At 43.4% G+C, this 20,860-nt stretch overlaps 1 protein-coding gene across 1 annotated transcript; it reads left to right on the top strand.

Moving 5' to 3' along the window:
* The first annotated feature begins 933 nt into the window (after positions 1-933).
* Positions 934-20,466, top strand: SPC25 (SPC25 component of NDC80 kinetochore complex). The gene is made up of 7 exons (XM_063440444.1): positions 934-1,052; positions 6,623-6,771; positions 10,850-10,915; positions 12,745-12,891; positions 18,183-18,287; positions 19,388-19,486; positions 19,574-20,466. The coding sequence occupies exons 2-7, from the start codon at positions 6,630-6,632 to the stop codon at positions 19,702-19,704; spliced, it is 690 nt and encodes a 229-aa protein (XP_063296514.1). The 5' UTR covers positions 934-1,052; positions 6,623-6,629; the 3' UTR covers positions 19,705-20,466.
* Positions 20,467-20,860: the final 394 nt, after the last annotated feature.

The following is a 20,860-nucleotide window of genomic DNA, read 5'->3' as shown; positions in this document are numbered from 1 at the left end:
TTGTAGGGATGGAGAGGTACTGGACTCATCCCGTGATAGCAATTTTACTTAGAGCTAGTTTAAGCTCCATAACATGTGAGTGCTACTTCATATACTACTGTTGTACTGAGTCCTAATTTTCTGCCAAAACAATCGGCACTATTGTTTGTCATTTGTGCTTCCCTACGTATATTTACAAGCACCTTAACCAAGAACCAACATTCCCCAAGAATCCAGAAACAGCTGGGATTGCGATATTTGGTCTTTTTTATATTATTATTATATTATTCTATCTTTTTACACCTTTTGGCGCGACCTGTTTTTTTGTATTTTATGCTGTCTATTTTTAGGGTTTGAGGGCATCTCCTTTACCCTGTGTTTGCTGCCGAAGTTTAGTCAGTTGTTTCCTTAGCGTGTATATCCATTCTGGTGTTTTCTATCCTGAGGTAGGACTTTGCCGCTGCTCAAAAAGGTGTCGGCTTCAATCACCTCATCCAACCCAACAGCCAAGCCAAAAGACTATTGAACAGACTCAAAGAGAGAGTGAAAATGAATAAAAGGAAAAAAGGAGAGGAGAAAGAGAGGAGGAAAAAAAAGGTGGGGGGTCAACAGTATGTGCACTCTTGGAGTTACCATCAGAGGTGGGTGCACCCTCCAGTCTATTTCTGTCTACTGAACCCAATATCACAATGTTAGCAGTGCCATTTACAGCTCACATCCCAATATGTATTTATTTTACATTAAAGAGAAAGAAGGAGTGTTTCTGTGCTCTGAGTGGGTTATATTCTGTGTAAATGTTTATGCTGGGAAATAATAAAGGATCATCTTACTGTAAATACATAAAAAATAAATATGATCAATATAATGCATTCATTGTTGTTTATCCTATATCGTTTATTACAGGGTTTCTATTGCTCAGAGCTCTGGGCTGGATTCCAATCCTGTGTTCGGCGCTCTGCTCTCTCAGTCTGGGGATCGGCCGTTGATTGCTCGGTCTGAGCTCGTCACACAGCGCGAGCGGCAAACTTCGAACTGAGAGAAGTGGGCGGGGCTCCGGGGCCCTAACAGCTGCGGTAAGCAGGGGCCACAGGAAGGAACCGGAGGGCGCATACTGTGTGTAAGCAGGGGGCCACAGGAAGGAACCGGAGGGCGCATACTGTGTGTAAGCAGGGGCCACAGGGCGCATATTGTGTGTTAGCAGGGGCCACAGGGCGCATACTGTGTGTAAGCAGGGGCCACAGGGCGCATACTGTGTGTTAGCAGGGGCCACAGGGCGCATACTGTGTGTTAGCAGGGGCCACAGGGCGCATACTGTGTGTTAGCAGGGGCCACAGGGCGCATACTGTGTGTTAGCAGGGGCCACAGGGTTGTATACTGTGTGTTAGCAGGGGCCACAGGGTTGTATACTGTGTGTAAGCAGGGGCCACAGGGTTGCATACTGTGTGTAAGCAGGGGCCACAGGGTTGCATACTGTGTGTTAGCAGGGGCCACAGGGCGCATACTGTGTGTTAGCAGGGGCCACAGGGCGCATACTGTGTGTTAGCAGGGGCCACAGGGCGCATACTGTGTGTAAGCAGGGGCCACAGGGCGCATACTGTGTGTTAGCAGGGGCCACAGGGCGCATACTGTGTGTTAGCAGGGGCCACAGGGCGCATACTGTGTGTTAGCAGGGGCCACAGGGTTGTATACTGTGTGTTAGCAGGGGCCACAGGGTTGTATACTGTGTGTAAGCAGGGGCCACAGGGTTGCATACTGTGTGTAAGCAGGGGCCACAGGGTTGCATACTGTGTGTTAGCAGGGGCCACAGGGCGCATACTGTGTGTTAGCAGGGGCCACAGGGCGCATACTGTGTGTTAGCAGGGGCCACAGGGCGCATACTGTGTGTAAGCAGGGGCCACAGGGCGCATACTGTGTGTTAGCAGGGGCCACAGGGCGCATACTGTGTGTTAGCAGGGGCCACAGGGCGCATACTGTGTGTTAGCAGGGGCCACAGGGTTGTATACTGTGTGTTAGCAGGGGCCACAGGGTTGTATACTGTGTGTAAGCAGGGGCCACAGGGTTGCATACTGTGTGTAAGCAGGGGCCACAGGGTTGCATACTGTGTGTTAGCAGGGGCCACAGGGCGCATACTGTGTGTTAGCAGGGGCCACAGGGCGCATACTGTGTGTTAGCAGGGGCCACAGGGCGCATACTGTGTGTTAGCAGGGGCCACAGGGCGCATACTGTGTGTTAGCAGGGGCCACAGGGTTGTATACTGTGTGTAAGCAGGGGCCACAGGGTTGTATACTGTGTGTAAGCAGGGGCCACAGGGTTGTATACTGTGTGTAAGCAGGGGCCACAGGGTTGTATACTGTGTGTAAGCAGGGGCCACAGGGTTGTATACTGTGTGTAAGCAGGGGCCACAGGGTTGTATACTGTGTGTAAGCAGGGGCCACAGGGTTGTATACTGTGTGTAAGCAGGGGCCACAGGGTTGTATACTGTGTGTAAGCAGGGGCCACAGGGTTGTATACTGTGTGTAAGCAGGGGCCACAGGGTTGTATACTGTGTGTAAGCAGGGGCCACAGGGTTGTATACTGTGTGTAAGCAGGGGCCACAGGGTTGTATACTGTGTGTAAGCAGGGGCCACAGGGTTGTATACTGTGTGTAAGCAGGGGCCACAGGGTTGTATACTGTGTGTAGGCAGGGGCCACGGGGCGCATAGTGTGTGTAAGCAAGGGCCACGGGGCGCATAGTGTGTGTAAGCAAGGGCCACGGGGCGCATAGTGTGTGTAAGCAAGGGCCACGGGGCGCATAGTGTGTGTAAGCAGGGGCCACAGGGTTGTATACTGTGTGTAAGCAGGGGCCACAGGGTTGTATACTGTGTGTAAGCAGGGGCCACAGGGTTGTATACTGTGTGTAAGCAGGGGCCACAGGGTTGTATACTGTGTGTAAGCAGGGGCCACAGGGTTGTATACTGTGTGTAAGCAGGGGCCACAGGGTTGTATACTGTGTGTAAGCAGGGGCCACAGGGTTGTATACTGTGTGTAAGCAGGGGCCACAGGGTTGTATACTGTGTGTAAGCAGGGGCCACAGGGTTGTATACTGTGTGTAAGCAGGGGCCACAGGGTTGTATACTGTGTGTAAGTAGGGGCCACAGGGTTGTATACTGTGTGTAAGCAGGGGCCACAGGGTTGTATACTGTGTGTAAGCAGGGGCCACAGGGTTGTATACTGTGTGTAAGCAGGGGCCACAGGGTTGTATACTGTGTGTAAGCAGGGGCCACAGGGTTGTATACTGTGTGTAAGCAGGGGCCACAGGGTTGTATACTGTGTGTAAGCAGGGGCCACAGGGTTGTATACTGTGTGTAAGCAGGGGCCACAGGGTTGTATACTGTGTGTAAGCAGGGGCCACAGGGTTGTATACTGTGTGTAAGCAGGGGCCACAGGGTTGTATACTGTGTGTAAGCAGGGGCCACAGGGTTGTATACTGTGTGTAAGCAGGGGCCACAGGGTTGTATACTGTGTGTAAGCAGGGGCCACAGGGTTGTATACTGTGTGTAAGCAGGGGCCACAGGGTTGTATACTGTGTGTAAGCAGGGGCCACAGGGTTGTATACTGTGTGTAAGCAGGGGCCACAGGGTTGTATACTGTGTGTAAGCAGGGGCCACAGGGTTGTATACTGTGTGTAAGCAGGGGCCACAGGGTTGTATACTGTGTGTAAGCAGGGGCCACAGGGTTGTATACTGTGTGTAAGCAGGGGCCACAGGGTTGTATACTGTGTGTAGGCAGGGGCCACGGGGCGCATAGTGTGTGTAAGCAAGGGCCACGGGGCGCATAGTGTGTGTAAGCAAGGGCCACGGGGCGCATAGTGTGTGTAAGCAAGGGCCACGGGGCGCATAGTGTGTGTAAGCAAGGGCCACGGGGCGCATAGTGTGTGTAAGCAAGGGCCACGGGGCGCATAGTGTGTGTAAGCAAGGGCCACGGGGCGCATAGTGTGTGTAAGCAAGGGCCACGGGGCGCATAGTGTGTGTAAGCAAGGGCCACGGGGCGCATAGTGTGTGTAAGCAAGGGCCACAAGGTGCATAGTGTGTGTAAGCCGGGGCCAGGGGTTGTATACTGTGTGTAAGCCGGGGCCACGGGTTGTATACTGTGTGTAAGCCGGGGCCACGGGTTGTATACTGTGTGTAGGCAGGGGCCACGGGTTGTATACTGTGTGTAGGCAGGGGCCACGGGTTGTATACTGTGTGTAGGCAGGGGCCACGGGTTGTATACTGTGTGTAGGCAGGGGCCACGGGTTGTATACTGTGTGTAGGCAGAGGCCACGGGGCGCATGCTGTGTGTTAGCAGGTGCCACGGTGCGGCGGTAACTGTGGGCTGTAGTGACAGTTCGCACGGGCACTTTAGGAACATTAGGGTGATGTGGATTATTTTCTGCAAACCAATAAGTTTGAATGACTATCTGTTCCTGTCCAAATTAAAAATAATAAAGTTGCGTGCACACGGAAGTAAATTCACACTGAGACACAGGGTTCAGGTTAATGAAAGAACTTCGGAATGGTTTTAATCCAAAAATGAGTGCGCAGACCCTTTTAAAGGCATTATTACATCACTGAAGAATTCAAGATAACAACAAGTAAACATTATTAATCGGTTTAGGTGTTAAGTGTTTAGTCAAATGCCCTCCCATCAAGAGGTGGTGACATTCTTGACACGGGAGTGGACACAGGATGTAGGTGCCATCTTGTTAGCACGAGGTGTCCACTCGATGGGAGGGGTGCTTTGGCAGCAATTTTGAGTAGTTGTCATTATTAGTTTCAAAGCTTAATTTTCAAGGTTTTTTAGTAGATACACATTTTATTATTCAGCTGACGCATACTTTATTGAGATCAACATGTCGCTCAACGGCCACAATGTTTCATTCTTGATGAACACATTGTTCTGCTGACGCACATTTCTCCCTGATAAAGTATTCTCTTATGCTGATTTCATAAATTCTACAATTCTACAACAAGGGATTGTACTACAGGAGCAGGTGACCTAAACCGTGAAGGACTGTGGGTCAGAATGAAGGTGGGAGATCCATGAGGAAACCCCTTATGTCTCCAGAGAGACACAGGGACTGGGTAGGAATCCTTAGGGAGCTATACCTATGGAAACCAATGGACTATTTTTTACCATAGTGTTTATAAACTATATAGTGTACTTTTTATTTTATTTTTGGTTTCCATGGTGATTGCACCACACTTTATTTTTTTTTTTATTTTTTTTTTAATGTTTACACCACAATTGCTGCAATCTGTATTTGTAGTTTTCATATTGCTCTTGGTAAACATCTTGCATGCTTGCGCTAAAGACTAAAAAAACTAAACAAAAGTGGCAGCAAATCTGTGAAGACGCAATTTGGGCACAAAATGTTGTGATATGGCTTTTTTTTTTTTTTTTATCCGTCATTTGCAGTGGTTGTGCATATTTATTATTTGGCTGTCTTTTACATTACTGTACAATTGCAGGTCTCTAAAGATCCTGATTTTGACAGGACAGTCCCTATTTTGGATCCTGTCCAGTCTCTTCAGACTTGAAAGTGCTTGCGCTATGCTCAAGGCATTAATACTCTGCCAAGACTGTTGAAACAGCGCTCGCTGCATTGCTAGTCCTTAGTTGGACAGTCTGCTTAAAGGGACACTCCAGGCACCCAGACCACTTCTGCCCATTGGAGTGGTCTGGGTGCCAGCTCCCATCCCCCTTAATCCTGCAAGTGTAATTATTGCAGTTTTTATAAACTGCAATAATTACCTTGCAGGGTTAAGTCCTCCTCTAGTGGCTGTCTATCTATTGAATAATTCTTTCCTACGGCCTGACCCAGCACCGAGGGAAATTCAGGTAAGTCACTGACTGGGTTTTAACCGCTTCAGCAACATGGGATGGGGGGTGGGACGGAGGTGGGTACTGCAGGAACCTGCAGTGCCAGGAAAACGGATTTGTTTCCTGGTACTTGAGAGTCCCTTTAATTGGCAGGCAGCGGCTGTCCTACCAATTCTACAAGCAGGGCCGCTGCCTTTCCTGGTGTGTCTTTCCCACTTCCAAGGATGACGATCTTGTGGGTTATGTTGTTTGGCTTTCTATGACAATATATGTTCTGTAATTCCCCCCGTTGTGGTGTTTTGTATCAGTGAATGTGTGTCTGTGAGTGAGCGCTTGTGTTTCTGCCATTGTGTGCTTGTCAGTGTGTATGTCTGTCAGTCAAAGTGCGTGTTGGTCTTAAACAGGAAAAGATGCGGCCTTGACATGAAGAAGTGGGACAAATTTAGACAAGGGGGGAGCCCGAGTTTTGTCATGCCTAGGAAAGCACAAATCCAATGATTCGTGATTTGATTTTCCTCCTGTAGCATTAGAATTATTTATACTGCAGGGCAGCATTTTTCTTGTGCTGCACATAAATATGTATAAATGAGAAATGTTCAGAACAACATATGTGGCAAGCCTAGATATAACACAGCACCACCTGGGCTTTCTAAGAGTGTGGTGTACACTGCTGTAATGACAAATTCCATTCTAATCTGTGCTTTAATAGCGCTTATAATATTTCTAGTCTAAGCTTAAGCTTAGGACTTGTAAGAGCCAGTATATTTCATTGAGCTGTTCATTAAAATGCTTTTCCTTGCAGCATCACAATGGCTGCTATTAAAGGGGATGATGAACAGAGTCTAAACCTGTACATACAGGACTTCCGCACAAAATTCATCACGCTAAACGAAGAGTCCATGAATCAAGGAGTAAAGGACATGTACAAGGACTCCATGAGAAAATTAACAGGTAAGCCTTGAATTAATATGTTATAATTTAATTAGCCATTGCTGTACATACTATTACCTGCATTCCACATACCTGGATATCATCACTTTTACTACTGGAACATATTTAACAATATCCACAGTATTCAGAGTAGGAGGGAATAAATGCCATGTTGAGGATGTGAGGGGGAATTGCAGCCTTCTAAATATCTGATTCTGTGTTGGTTTAGGTCATTGAGTCCAAATAGCTTTTACATATTGTAATGCAATCTCTACATTATGTATTAAAAAGAATGGGAAAGCGCCAACATGGAGTGTACCTTTTTAAAGCAGCATTGTCACTCTAAAGCTTTCTTAAAGATTTAAGAGTATATGTGTGTTTGTCAGTGAGAATGTATCTGTTCTTGTCAGTGAGAGTGTATATGTTTGTGTGTGTTTGTCAGTGAGAGTGTATGTGTGTAGTCCTTCAAGAGACAAAGAGTAAGTCTAATTTTGGCAAAATCCAGCAAAGGTAACCTCAGAATTTTTTGCTATTTGCCACACTTGAAAGGAAGGGGTATTTTAAAATGTGCAGTTCTATATCAGTAATGCAGCTCCATGTAGCTTAATCTGCCAGGAGCTGAAAACTGCCTAGGTAAATCTTTCTTCTCTCCCTGAGTACTGAGGGTGTGGACAAGTTACCTTGGTGAGAACTTGGCAAAAAAAATAATAAACTTGTACCTAGATTCTGATATCTCTGTGTGTTGTACCACTAAAATGCTTTCTAAACAAATACAACATTGTGTGTGTGTATATGTATAGTTATTTGAAGTAAGACATTGTTTGCTTCAGTACATTCATGAAGGGTGTCTACTAATCTGCATATGTGCCATTAAATTGCAAGTTTCACAAGTAGCCAAAGTGGCAATTTATTTAATTGCTAAAAGAATATTGGCACATTTCGAGATACCTTCTGAATGTAAAAAATTGAATTTTACAAATGTATTTCCCAATTAGAAATTCCCTAATGGTGCATGGTATTAAAAATAAATAAATATATGAAATTGGAAGGTGGGTTGTTTTTTCAGATGTTGTATTGTCCCTAAATTTTTCATTTTGGTGGCAATATTGGAGACGCTTTTTAGCTGTTGACTGAAATAACTAAACACTCTATCCTGATGCTACACGCTGTCAGCAGGCAAACTGTTAATTGCCCCAGTGGCAATCGCTGGGACATCAGGGGCATACTACAGTGTTGTTTTCCCCCCTCCCCTGTCCCATAGTGTTCACCCCTCCCTCCCCTGTCCCATAGTGTTCACCCCTCCCTCCCCTGTCCCATAGTGTTCACCCCCCCTCCCCTGTCCCATAGTGTTCACCTCCCCTCCCCTGTCCCGTAGTGTTCACCCCCCCCTCCCCTGTCCCGTAGTGTTCACCCCCCCCTCCCCTGTCCCGTAGTGTTCACCCCCCCTCCCCTGTCCCGTAGTGTTCACCCCCCCTCCCCTGTCCCGTAGTGTTCACCCCCCCTCCCCTGTCCCGTAGTGTTCACCCCCCCTCCCCTGTCCCGTAGTGTTCACCCCCCCTCCCCTGTCCCGTAGTGTTCACCCCCCCTCCCCTGTCCCGTAGTGTTCACCCCCCCTCCCCTGTCCCGTAGTGTTCACCCCCCCTCCCCTGTCCCGTAGTGTTCACCCCCCCTCCCCTGTCCCGTAGTGTTCACCCCCCCTCCCCTGTCCCGTAGTGTTCACCCCCCCTCCCCTGTCCCGTAGTGTTCACCCCCCCTCCCCTGTCCCGTAGTGTTCACCCCCCCTCCCCTGTCCCGTAGTGTTCACCCCCCCTCCCCTGTCCCGTAGTGTTCACCCCCCCTCCCCTGTCCCGTAGTGTTCACCCCCCCTCCCCTGTCCCGTAGTGTTCACCCCCCCTCCCCTGTCCCGTAGTGTTCACCCCCCCCTCCCCTGTCCCGTAGTGTTCACCTCCCCTGTCCCGTAGTGTTCACCCCCCTCCCCTGTCCCGTAGTGTTCACCCGCCCTCCCCTGTCCCGTAGTGTTCACCCCCCCTCCCCTGTCCCATAGTGTTCACCCCCCCTCCCCTGTCCCATAGTGTTCACCCCCCCTCCCCTGTCCCATAGTGTTCACCCCCCCTCCCCTGTCCCATAGTGTTCACCCCCCCTCCCATAGTGTTCACCCCCCCTTCCCTGTCCCATAGTGTTTTTTTTCGCCCCCTTCCCTGTCCCATAGTGTTTTTTTTCGCCCCCTTCCCTGTCCCATTGTGTTTTTTTTCGCCCCCTTCCCTGTCCCATTGTGTTCTTTTACCCCCCTCCCCAGTCCCATAGTGTTCTTTTACCTCCCTCCCCAGTCCCATAGTGTTCTTTTACCCCCTCCCCAGTCCCATAGTGTTCTTTTACCCCCCTCCCCAGTCCCATAGTGTTCTTTTACTCCCCAGTCCCATAGTGTTCTTTTACCCCCCCAGTCCCATAGTGTTCTTTTACCCCCCCAGTCCCATAGTGTTCTTTTACCCCCCCAGTCCCATAGTGTTCTTTTACCCCCCCCAGTCCCATAGTGTTCTTTTACCCCCCCAGTCCCATAGTGTTCTTTTACCCCCTCCCCAGTCCCATAGTGTTCTTTTACCCCCCTCCCCAGTCCCATAGTGTTCTTTTACCCCCCCAGTCCCATAGTGTTCTTTTACCCCCCCCAGTCCCATAGTGTTCTTTTACCCCCCCAGTCCCATAGTGTTCTTTTACCCCCTCCCCAGTCCCATAGTGTTCTTTTACCCCCCTCCCCAGTCCCATAGTGTTCTTTTACCCCCCCAGTCCCATAGTGTTCTTTTACCCCCCCCAGTCCCATAGTGTTCTTTTACCCCCCCAGTCCCATAGTGTTCTTTTACCCCCTCCCCAGTCCCATAGTGTTCTTTTACCCCCCTCCCCAGTCCCATAGTGTTCTTTTACCCCCCTCCCCAGTCCCATAGTGTTCTTTTACCCCCCCAGTCCCATAGTGTTCTTTTACCCCCCCCAGTCCCATAGTGTTCTTTTACCCCCCTCCCCAGTCCCATAGTGTTCTTTTACCCCCCCAGTCCCATAGTGTTCTTTTACCCCCCCCAGTCCCATAGTGTTCTTTTACCCCCCCAGTCCCATAGTGTTCTTTTACCCCCCCCCCAGTCCCATAGTGTTCTTTTACCCCCCCAGTCCCATAGTGTTCTTTTACCCCCCCAGTCCCATAGTGTTCTTTTACCCCCCCAGTCCCATAGTGTTCTTTTACCCCCCCAGTCCCATAGTGTTCTTTTACCCCCCCAGTCCCATAGTGTTCTTTTACCCCCCCCAGTCCCATAGTGTTCTTTTACCCCCCTCCCCAGTCCCATAGTGTTCTTTTACCCCCCCTCCCCTGTCCCATAGTGTTCTTTTACCCCCCCTCCCCTGTCCCATAGTGTTCTTTTACCCCCCCTCCCCTGTCCCATAGTGTTCTTTTACCCCCCCTCCCCTGTCCCATAGTGTTCTTTTACCCCCCCTCCCCTGTCCCATAGTGTTCTTTTACCCCCCCTCCCCTGTCCCATAGTGTTCTTTTACCCCCCCCTCCCCTGTCCCATAGTGCAGTATTCTTGACTTTTCATTTTATCATTACTATCTTTCATTGTGATATAAAATCATCTGAATTGTCAGTGCAAGTATGTCTGTTAAACTATGCACTACAAAAATAAAAAAAATATATAAAATGTAAAAAAGGGTTGCGGCCGTAATGGAATAAGCCCATTTTCCGCCGAAATTTCGGTGCATCCCTAATAACAAGGTATAAAGAATACTTTGTAAATATGTAGGTACTTTTTTCCATTTTTAAAACATGTATTTTAATGAAGTATATCCCAGAATAAAAAGTAATACAATATATATATATATATATATATTATACTTAATTTGCTTTTTAAATGGCTACATGTACTCTGCAATCTCTAGTACCTGCTAAAACCCCAGCATTACATGTTCAGTTCCAGATATGGTCAACTCATCTTTCTGATGATGATTGACAATCATTGAGTTAGGTTAATAATAAAGTCTGTACTCGAGGACATACTCAAAACTAATGAAATCTAGAAATATCCTTCATGGTTAAATAACGTGATATCATTTGATCTTCCAGAAGTCTGGTCCAGGAAATATAGAGATGGAGAACAAATGATTGAAAAGGTGGAGGAATTGAGAAATGGTACGTTGGTGTCGTAGATTCTTTTCTGAAAACCAATAAGTTTGAATGACTATCTGTTCCTGTCCAAATTAAAGATAATAAGTTGCGTGCACGCAGAAGTAAATTCACACTGAGACACAGGGTTCAGGTTAATGAAAGAACTTCAGAAAATTTAATGGCAAGAGCTTAAAAAATGGGTGCGCAGACCCTTATAAAGCACAATTACATCATAAGCATTGTCAGAGATAACATTGATTTATGCATTAATAATTGGTTTAGGTGTTAGGTTAAATGCCCTCCCATCAAGAGGTGGTGACATCCTTGACACGGGAGTGGACACAAGACGTAGGTGTAATCCTGTTAGCACAAGGTGTCCACTCGATGGGAGTGGAGCTTTGGCAGCAATTTTGAGTAGTTAGCATTATTAGTTTCAAAGTTAGTTTTCAAGGTTCTTTTAGTAAATGCACATTTTATGATTCAGCTGACACATATTTTATTAAGACCAAAATGTAGCTCAGTTGGAACAATGTTTCATTAAACAGAAACTCATTGTTCTGCTGACGCACATTTCCTCCTGACAAAGCATTCTTTTAAGATAATCTTTTATGAAGTCTATAATTCTACAACATTGGTATAAGGTTTGTAGTTATTCAAAAACATTTCATAACAGTAGACTTTTTATAAGACCGTTCTGTATGTGCATTGTGCATGATGACTTTGTAGGTAAAATCCAGTGCAGTTTTTTTAGCACATGTTAGATCTACTTAACCTTGTTATCATTCTTCTACAAATCCTGAGAAATGCATGTATAGTAAAAGGGAGTATTTCTACCACGGGGCTCCAGGGAGGGAGGGCAAACCTCAAAGCCACACTAGAAAATTCAAAAAGAATCCCAGGCACACCAAGTAGTTTAGTCAGATAGGCAATCTTTTATTTAGGAACAGTGTACAACAATATTGTTGTACACTGTTCCTAAATAAGACTGCCTATCTGAGGAATCTACTGTGTGTGTCTGGGCTTGTTAACATTCTTGTGAATGACCCCTTTGTACACAATATTGTGCACTTAAATATTTATAAATGGCACATTTAATTGCACCATCTCTTATCCCAAGAGTATACGTATGGTTTTATTCTAAAAGAGTGTTTTAGGATATGGCCTGCATGCTCTGTGGGAAATCACAAAGATGGTAAGCCCATAAGGAACACCATAGTCACCAAAACAGCATTACCTTAATAAAGCAGTTATTGTGTTTAGATCATGCCTCTGCAATCTCACTTCAGAGACATGATCTAAATTCTCTCTCATTTAGGAGTTAAATCACCTTGTTTATACAGCCCTAGTCACACCTCCCTGCATGTTATTTGCACTACGTTCCTTAGCACTTCCTATATATTCTAAGTTTCTTTATTGTATAGGTTTTTTTAATCTAAAATGTCTTATCTCCTGCTGTTAATAGCCTCCTGGGTGTGATTTTAAGGTTTAATTTACAGAGCTGAAAATAAAAAGTTCTAAAGCTAGTTAACATCGGACTGAAAATAAAACCATTTTTTCATGCAGGTTGTGAGTCACAGCCAGTGGAGGTGTGGCTAGGGCTGCACAAATAGAAACAAAAGTAATATTACTCCTAAATGGCAGAGGGTTGAGCAGTGAGACTGCATGGCACGATCTGTACACTACAACTGCTTCATTAAGCAAAGTTATTTTGATGCCTACAGTATCCCTTTAATGGGGTAGTGTACACATTAGTTTCGTAGTGAAGTTGTTAATGATGCACGTTTGCTTTGTTTACTGGTCATGCCCTAGAAGTTTGCAGTAACCTTTATTTAATCTTTTGTTGTCCTACTTAGAAATCAGTTTGCAGAATAAACGCGTTGAAGAGAAGCAAGAGCAATTATTACAAGAAATTGCAAAAATAAAGGAGAATGAAAATGCAAATGTAGAACTGGCTAAACACCTCCAGGAGTTAAAGGAGGAATTAAATCGAAAAAGAGAGCGTAAGTGTTTGACACTGTCAGCTAAAAGGAACACTATAGCATCAGGAATACAAACCGGAAATGTCCAATCCTGTGCTCATAGAGGAGCATTGGGAACAAAAAACTCCTCCAATGAAGTGGTTAGCTGTGAGAGCCGGGTTTGACTTGGTTCTTACTGCAGAAGCACATCTATGGACTGTCAAGTAGATAGCCACTGAAGCTCCTCCAGACCTCAGATTAGACATGCAATTACAAACCTCTGATTGGTTATTTCCCATTGAAGAGACTGAAATTATATATATATATATAATTGTCCAATGCTTGCACTCCTGTAAGGATGTAGGTATAGCCCGGTGCTTGTCAGCAAATTATATAGAGATCGAAGGTAGGAAAAGCACTCCAAGGACTTCTTTCAATGTAGAAAATAAGTAAATTTTATTCGGCAACTGCCATTAGAACTCAACGTTTCAGTCCTGTGTCAGGACTTTCGTCAGGATATCCTGACGAAAGTCCTGACACAGGACTGAAACGTTGAGTTCTAATGGCAGTTGCCGAATAAAATTTACTTATTTTCTACATTGAAAGAAGTCCTTGGAGTGCTTTTCCTACCTTCGATCTCTATCTATCTATATATATATATATATATATATATATATATATATATATATATATATATATATATATATATATATATATATATATATATATATATATATATATATATATATATATTTGCAAGAAAAAGTATGTGAACCCTTTGGAATGATATGGATTTCTGCACAAATTGGTCTTAAAATGTGATCTGATCATCATCTAAGTCACAACAATAGACAATCACAGTCTGCTTAACCCCTTAAGACCGCAGGACGTACCATGCCGTCCTTATTTGGGCGGCTCTAAACGCCGCAGGACGGCATGGTACGTCCTGGGCGGTCTTACCCCCCACGTGGCCGGCGGAACATGGCCGCTGCAGAACGCGGTCGGGGGGCATGCCTGGCCCCCCAGGCAGGCCCCCTGTGCCTGGGGACCGCGGTCTGCAGCTTCCGATCGCAGTGACAGGCTGTCACTGCGATCGGTATTTACCATGTGTCAGCCGATTTTAAAATCGGCTGACACATGGAGCCGGCGGAATTCTCTGCAGCAGATCGCGGTCGGGGGACATGCCTGGCCCCCCAGGCAGTCCCCCTGCGGTCAGTGACCGCGATCTGCAGAGTCTGATCGCAGGGAGAGGCTGTCTCTGCGATCTGAATGCAGAGACAGCCTCTCCCTGCGATCTGATCGCAGTGACAGCCTGTCACTGCGATCAGAGTTACTATGTGTCAGCCTATTGGCTGACCCATAGTAACTTCAGGCAGGATCCCCCTGCAGATCGCGGTGGGGGGCATGCCTGGCCACCCAGGCACTCCCCCTGTGGCCAATTACCGCGATCTGCAGGAGGTGATCACAGTGACAGCCTGTCACTGTGATCACTGATCCTGTGTGTCAGCCAGTGATGTAAAATCACTGGCTGACACTGTCTCTGCCCCTCTCCTCCCCTATTAACCCCTTAATGTAAAAAATAAAATAAAAATTAAAGTTAAAAATAAAATACACTTACATCATTTATATATATATATTATATATATGATCTATATATAATATATATATATATATATATACGCACACATTTACACATACACTAAGTGTATTTTAATATTTATATATATATATAATTATATATATATATATATATATATATATATTAATATCAAAATACACGTAGAAGGATATTGATTAAATATATACATAATTATAATTATATATATATATTATAATAAAAAAATATGTAAATACGTAAAAAAAATTAAAATAAAAAAATAAATAATTAAAAATATATATGTGTGTAATTTCATTCTAACTGTATTTTGAATATATATATATATATATATATATATATATAGATATCAAAATACACGTAGAACGAAATAATATATATATGTATATACCCAAGTATATACGTATACATCACTATATGTATACCTATATATAAATAAAAATAATAGTAAAAAAATTATATACATATATATATATATATATATATATATATATATACACACACACGTGTATATATAATAATTTTACATATATATTTATGTAATAATTTTACATAATTAGGTATCCTAATTAATTACAATTAGCGGGACCTGCCTAACAACCCAGGCCGAAAGTATAGGGAATTTAATTTGCTAGCACTATATTTAACCCTATAACTTTCCAAGACACTATAAAACCTGTACATGGGGGGTACTGTTTTACTCGGGAGACATCGCTGAATACAAATATTTGTGTTTCAAAACCGTAAAATTTATTACAACAATGATATCGTCAGGGAAAGTGAAATTTATTGCCTTTTTCGCACACAAACGGCACTTACACTGACGATATTTTTGCTGTCATACTTTTTACTGTTTTGAAACACAAATATTTGTGTTCAGCAAAGTCTCCTGAGTATAACAGTACCCCTCATGTACAGGTTTTATGGTGTTTTCAAAAGTTACAGAGTCAAATATAAGGCTTGCGTTTCATTTTTTTCACAATGAAATTCGCCAGATTGGTTACGTTGGCTTTGAGACCGTATAGTAGCCCAGAAATAAGAATTACCTCCATAATGGCATACCATTTGCAAAAGTAGACAACCCAAGGTATTGCAAATGGAGTATGTTCAGTCTTTTTTAGTAGCCACTTAGTCACAAACACTGGCCAAAATTGGCTTTCAAATGAGTTTTTTGCATTTTTCACACACAAACAAATATTAACGTTAACTTTGGCTAGTGTTTGTGACCAAGTGGCTACTAAAAAAGACTGGACATACCCCATTTGCAATACCTTGGGTTGTCTACTTTTGCAAATGGTATGCCATCATGGGGGTAATTTTCATTCCTGGGCTACCATACAGTCTCAAAGGCAACATAACCAAACTGGCAAATTTCAATGTGAAAAAACTGAAAAGTGTAACATGCTATATTTGACCCTGTAACTTCCCAAAACACCATAAAACCTGTACATAGGGGGTACTGTTTTACACGTGAGACATCGCTGAATACAAATATGTGTATTTTATTGCAGTAAAAGCAAATAGTATTATGACATTCACAGTTAGAATGTCACATAGAACTAAGAAAATTTAAAAAAAATCATATTTTCTCTCATTTTTTTTATATTTTATTCATATTACGTTATGTTCCATACCTAAATATTTGATGTTAAATGAAAGCCCTGTTTCCCCTGAACAAAATGATATATAATAAGTGTGGGTGCATTTAATATGAAAGAGGTAAATTATTGTTGAACAGACATATAGTCAAAATCTGTGGTTTGTTTACATTTTTTTTGGTTCACAACTTGTACATTTGGCTGCGGTCTTAAGGGGTTAAACTAATAACACACAAAGAATGATATGTTGCCATGTTTTTATTGAACACACCATGTAAACATTCACAGTGCAGGTGGAAAAAGTATGTGAACCCTTGGATTTAATAACTGGTTGTACCTCCTTTGGCAGCAATAACTTCAACCAAACGGTTCCAGTAGTTGCAGATCAGACGTGCACAACGGTCAGGAGTAATTCTTGACCATTCCTCTTTACAGAACTGTTTCAGTTCAACAATATTCTTGGGATGTCTGGTGTAAATCACTTTCTTGAGGTCATGCCACAGCATCTCAATCGGGTTGAGGTCAGGACTCTGACTGGGCCACCTCAGAAGGCGTATTTTCTTCTGTTTAAGCCATTCTGTTGTTGATTTACTTCTATGCTTTGGGTCATTGTCCTGTTGCAACATCCATCTTCTGTTGAGCTTCAGCTGGTAGACAGCCTTAAGTTCTTAAGTACAGATGGCAATCCGTCCAGGCCCTGACGCAGCAAAGCAGTCCCAAACTATGATGCCCCCACCACCATACTTAACAGTTGGGATGAGGTTTTGATGTTGGTGTGCTGTGCCTTTTTTTCGCCACACATAGTGTTGTGTGTTTCTTCCAAACAACTCAACTTTGGTTTCATCTGTCCACAGAATATTTTGCCAGTACTGGTGTGGAACATCCAGGTGCTCTTGTGCACACTGTAAACGTGCAGCAATGTTTTGTTTGGACAGCAGTGGTATCCTCCCATGAAATCCATTCTTGTTTAGTGTTTTACGTATTGTAGATTCGCTAACAGGGATGTTAGCATTTGCCAGTGACTTTTGTAAGTCTTTAGCTGACACTCTTTTTCACCTCATTGAGCAGTATGCGCTGTGCTCTTGCAGTCATCTTTAAAGGACAGCCACTCCTAGGGAGAGTAGCAGCAATGCTGAACTTTCTCCATTTACACACAATTTGTCTTACTGTGGACTGATGAACAGCAAGGCTTTTGGAGATACTTTTATAACCCTTTCCAGCTTTATGCAAGTCAACAATTCTTAATCGTAGGTCTTCTGAGAGCTCTTTTGTGCGAGGCATCATTCACATCAGGCAAGGCTGCTTGGGAAAAGCAAACCCAGAACTGGTGTGTTTTTTATAGGGCAGGGCAGCTGTAACCAACACCTACAATCTCATCTCATTGATTGGACTCCAGTTGGCTGACATCTCACTCTATTTGCTTTTGGAGATGTCATTAGTCTAGGGGTTCACATACTTTTCCCACCTTCACTGTGAATGTTTACATGGTGTGCTCAATAAAAACATGGCAACATTTAATTATTTGTGTGTTATTAGTTTAAGCAGACTGTGATTGTCTATTGTTGTGACTTAGATGATGATCAGATCACATTTTATGACCAATTTGTGCAGAAAACTCATTTTCTTGGCACTATAGGGTTAATAGGTCATCCCCTCCCTCAGCCCCCCCCCCCCCCCCCCCCTCCTCCTCCACTGGGCTTGAGGAGTTAAAAACCCTTAAGCCAGTTACCTTAATCCAGTGCTGGGCTCCCTCGGCGATGGTGACCTCTCCTCCCCCTGCCGACGTCAGCTCAGAATGCGCATGCGCATTGAAACAGCCCATAGGAAAGCATTACTCAGTGCTTTCCTATGGACGACCATGAATTTCGCACTGAGAATCGCCCTCTAGTGGCTGTCAAGGAGACAGCAACCAGGGGCTGAATTAACCCTTGATCTAAACATAGCAGTTTGTTTGAAAATGCTATATTTACAGCTGCAGGATTAAAACTAGGGGGACCTGGCACCCAGACCACTTCATTGAAGTGGTCTAGGTGCCTATAGTGGTCCTTTATGATAAATTGGCCTTTTAGTGTAATTTATAATGTAATGTTACACACATAGTTAGTGTATTTCTTTTTCAGTTGCTTTAACGAACAAAAAGGCAAATAAGGACCGACTAAAGGAACTTCAGAAATCTGCAGCTTTATTTACAAACCGCCTTGGCCTGGAGATCCGTAAACTTAGAGGTAAATCAATTTTATTTTATTGCTGAGTGATTGTGAACGGCAAGCTGTGTAAAGCAAAACAAACAAACTGATTAGTTTCTTCATTTTAATGAATGTAGAAATATGTTAAAAAGTTATAGAAAAAAAGTGTAATATTATTTTGCCATACGAGCCTACATTTTTACAGCATGATGGGAGTCTACCAAAGGTCTGTTTCTCATAATCTGGATCACTTGTTTGGTGTGTTTTTTTGCCAATCAGAGTACATATTTTACTTACGATGGTTTGATCACTCCCTGTGCCCTTCTGTAAAATGTGTAACATACCAATTACATAACTTCTATCTAAACTTGTTTTGGCTTGATCCTTATATTGAGGAAAGACTTTTTTTCATCATTTACCGTATATCTACCCACCCACAACTAAATTCAAATGTAAATTTAATTAATTGTAAATATAGCCACATGCACAGTTATTCATGAATGTGTGAATTGTAGAAAGTGAATTTCAAATTCAGGTCAAAAAAGCCAAAGCTGGAAAAAATTCCCAGTTGACTGTGTTTTAGACATTTTTATGGTCTATAATGTTAAATTTACCTTGACTTTTTAGCAGATCACACGTTAGTTAATAACCCAGCTGCATTGTGGAGGTACATGGAAAAACAACTCCCTGCATGTGACTTAAACAGCCTTCCTAAACACTTCCTGTAAAGTGAGCTATAATGTTTATACTTCATTTATTCCACATTGTGTTTGTTTTAATTTCTTATCTCCTGTTATAGTGGTAGTCTGCTACAGTCTGCAGGGGTGTCCTGTGTGGGATTAAAGTTCAATTTGCAGAGCAAGAGATAAAAAAAAACTTTTAAAGTTACATCAGATTGAAAATGAAACCATTGTGTTTTGATGCTGGCTGTGTAGGTCACAGCCAGGGGAGGTGTGGCTAGGGCTGCATAAACAGACTCAAACGTGCCTTAACTAAATGGCAGAGAATTGAGCAGTGAGACTGCAGGGACATAATCTACATATCATGTTGTTTGGATGCCTATGGAGTCTCTTTAACTTTGTGGCCAATGTTATATTAAGTCAGTATTAAAAGATTTCTTTGTGTTTTTCTTTCTTTAGGGGATAAGTTACAGTTTGTATTCCGTTGCATTAACCCCAAAGACCTAGAACAGCCATATTCCTGCATCATTTCCTTTAATGAAGATGGGGAGTATGAAGGTATTCTTAGACTCCAGTATGCTTGAATAGAAGTGCAACTGTGTATTTGTTATAGTGCTGCATACTACAACATTTATGTATTCACAGTTGCAGGCTTTGATCCACCAGTGGAATGTGGAGCTGAACTTCAACAGAAAGTACGGGAAACTAAGAACTTCTCTGCTTTACTCGGCAACCTGCGAAAAGCCTTTGCTGCATTAGGTTCTCAAGCAAAATGAGTGGAAATGAACACTAGAATATAAACCAATTGTGTACCTGGATGTAAGCTTTATTTTTTTTTTTACTAAACCTTCTGTCACGGATATGGTTCCTAAACAAGGACTTGTTTTTAACCCCTTAGGTCGTTTTGTACTGGTAAGTCTAGTTTGGTGCACATGGCCTTGTTAGTTATGTTCACTAAAGACTGGAGACCACAGTGGTTATTCTCTGTTCACTCTGACCTGAGCCTTATTTTCCTGTTCTAGCCATGCTTTCTTTTTTTTTTCGTTCTTTAATACGTGTATAAAATAGTTTGGCAGTGATCTAGAAAGCTAGGTGAGGATTACGATTGGCTGGTTGAGTCATTCTCCTGGTAGTAAGAGCACCTTATAGAGAGTGTGGGGATTGCATGGAACACAAATTAATACGTTGACAAATCCTGGTTGCAGAAAGCTGTTACCTTTGCTTTTCATTGAATTGTGGTGGACATGTACTTCCAGGGTCACTCCATAAACTGCAAAACTGCAGCTAAAATAGCTGATCAGGGAAACTCTGTTACAGTCGCATGTTGAGCATTCCAGCATGTTTTGTAATTTTGCAGTTCAATAGATAACCTATTTTTTAATATGTATGAGAGAAGTAAGGAAGACATGGTGAACATTTGCTTATGTTGACTTTGTTTTGATGAATTTTGCAGTTTGACTCGGAACCCGTTGACTGTTTCTGTATTACATTACCATTATTAAAAGATATTAAAATAAACCACAGTGGAAGTTGTGCACCATTACCACGTGTTAAACCGTTAAAATTTACATCTTTCCAGTAATGACAATACAGCCAGGATAAAAATCAGATTTTTAGTCTCTTGCCATTTTACAAGCAGTGGTCTAATGACATCACATGGTTCTGCATTGCTTTAGTTTTCATTTATAAATCAGAACATTGAAACCGAGAAAACAGAATACTCAGAGTTACAAAGGACAGTAACATTTGTTCCAAAATGAACACATTGGATTTTGCACCTAAATGTAACTTTTCGTCCTCTATACCAGAGCTGTCCAATAGGTGGCCCACGGGCCGCATGTGTGATTTAATGCAGCCTGTTATAGGACAACCCAGCTGGCCACATAAAAGCACACAGGCAAACAGATCTCCCACACTGGCCCATCGGCACTT

Source organism: Pelobates fuscus, chromosome 13, assembly GCF_036172605.1.
Source record: "Pelobates fuscus isolate aPelFus1 chromosome 13, aPelFus1.pri, whole genome shotgun sequence".
Taxonomy (NCBI): Eukaryota; Metazoa; Chordata; class Amphibia; order Anura; family Pelobatidae; genus Pelobates; species Pelobates fuscus.
The sequence above is the reverse complement of the archived record's forward strand: the minus strand, read 5'-3'. Positions and strand labels throughout refer to the sequence as shown.

Coding starts and splice junctions, on each gene's coding strand:
- SPC25 (XM_063440444.1), top strand. CDS start 6,630: ATGGCTGCTATTAAAGGGGATGATGAACAGAGTCTAAACCTGTACATA. Junction 10,916..12,744: donor GGTGGAGGAATTGAGAAATG/GTACGTTGGTGT, acceptor TGTCCTACTTAG/AAATCAGTTTGCAGAATAAA. Junction 19,487..19,573: donor TGAAGATGGGGAGTATGAAG/GTATTCTTAGAC, acceptor ATGTATTCACAG/TTGCAGGCTTTGATCCACCA.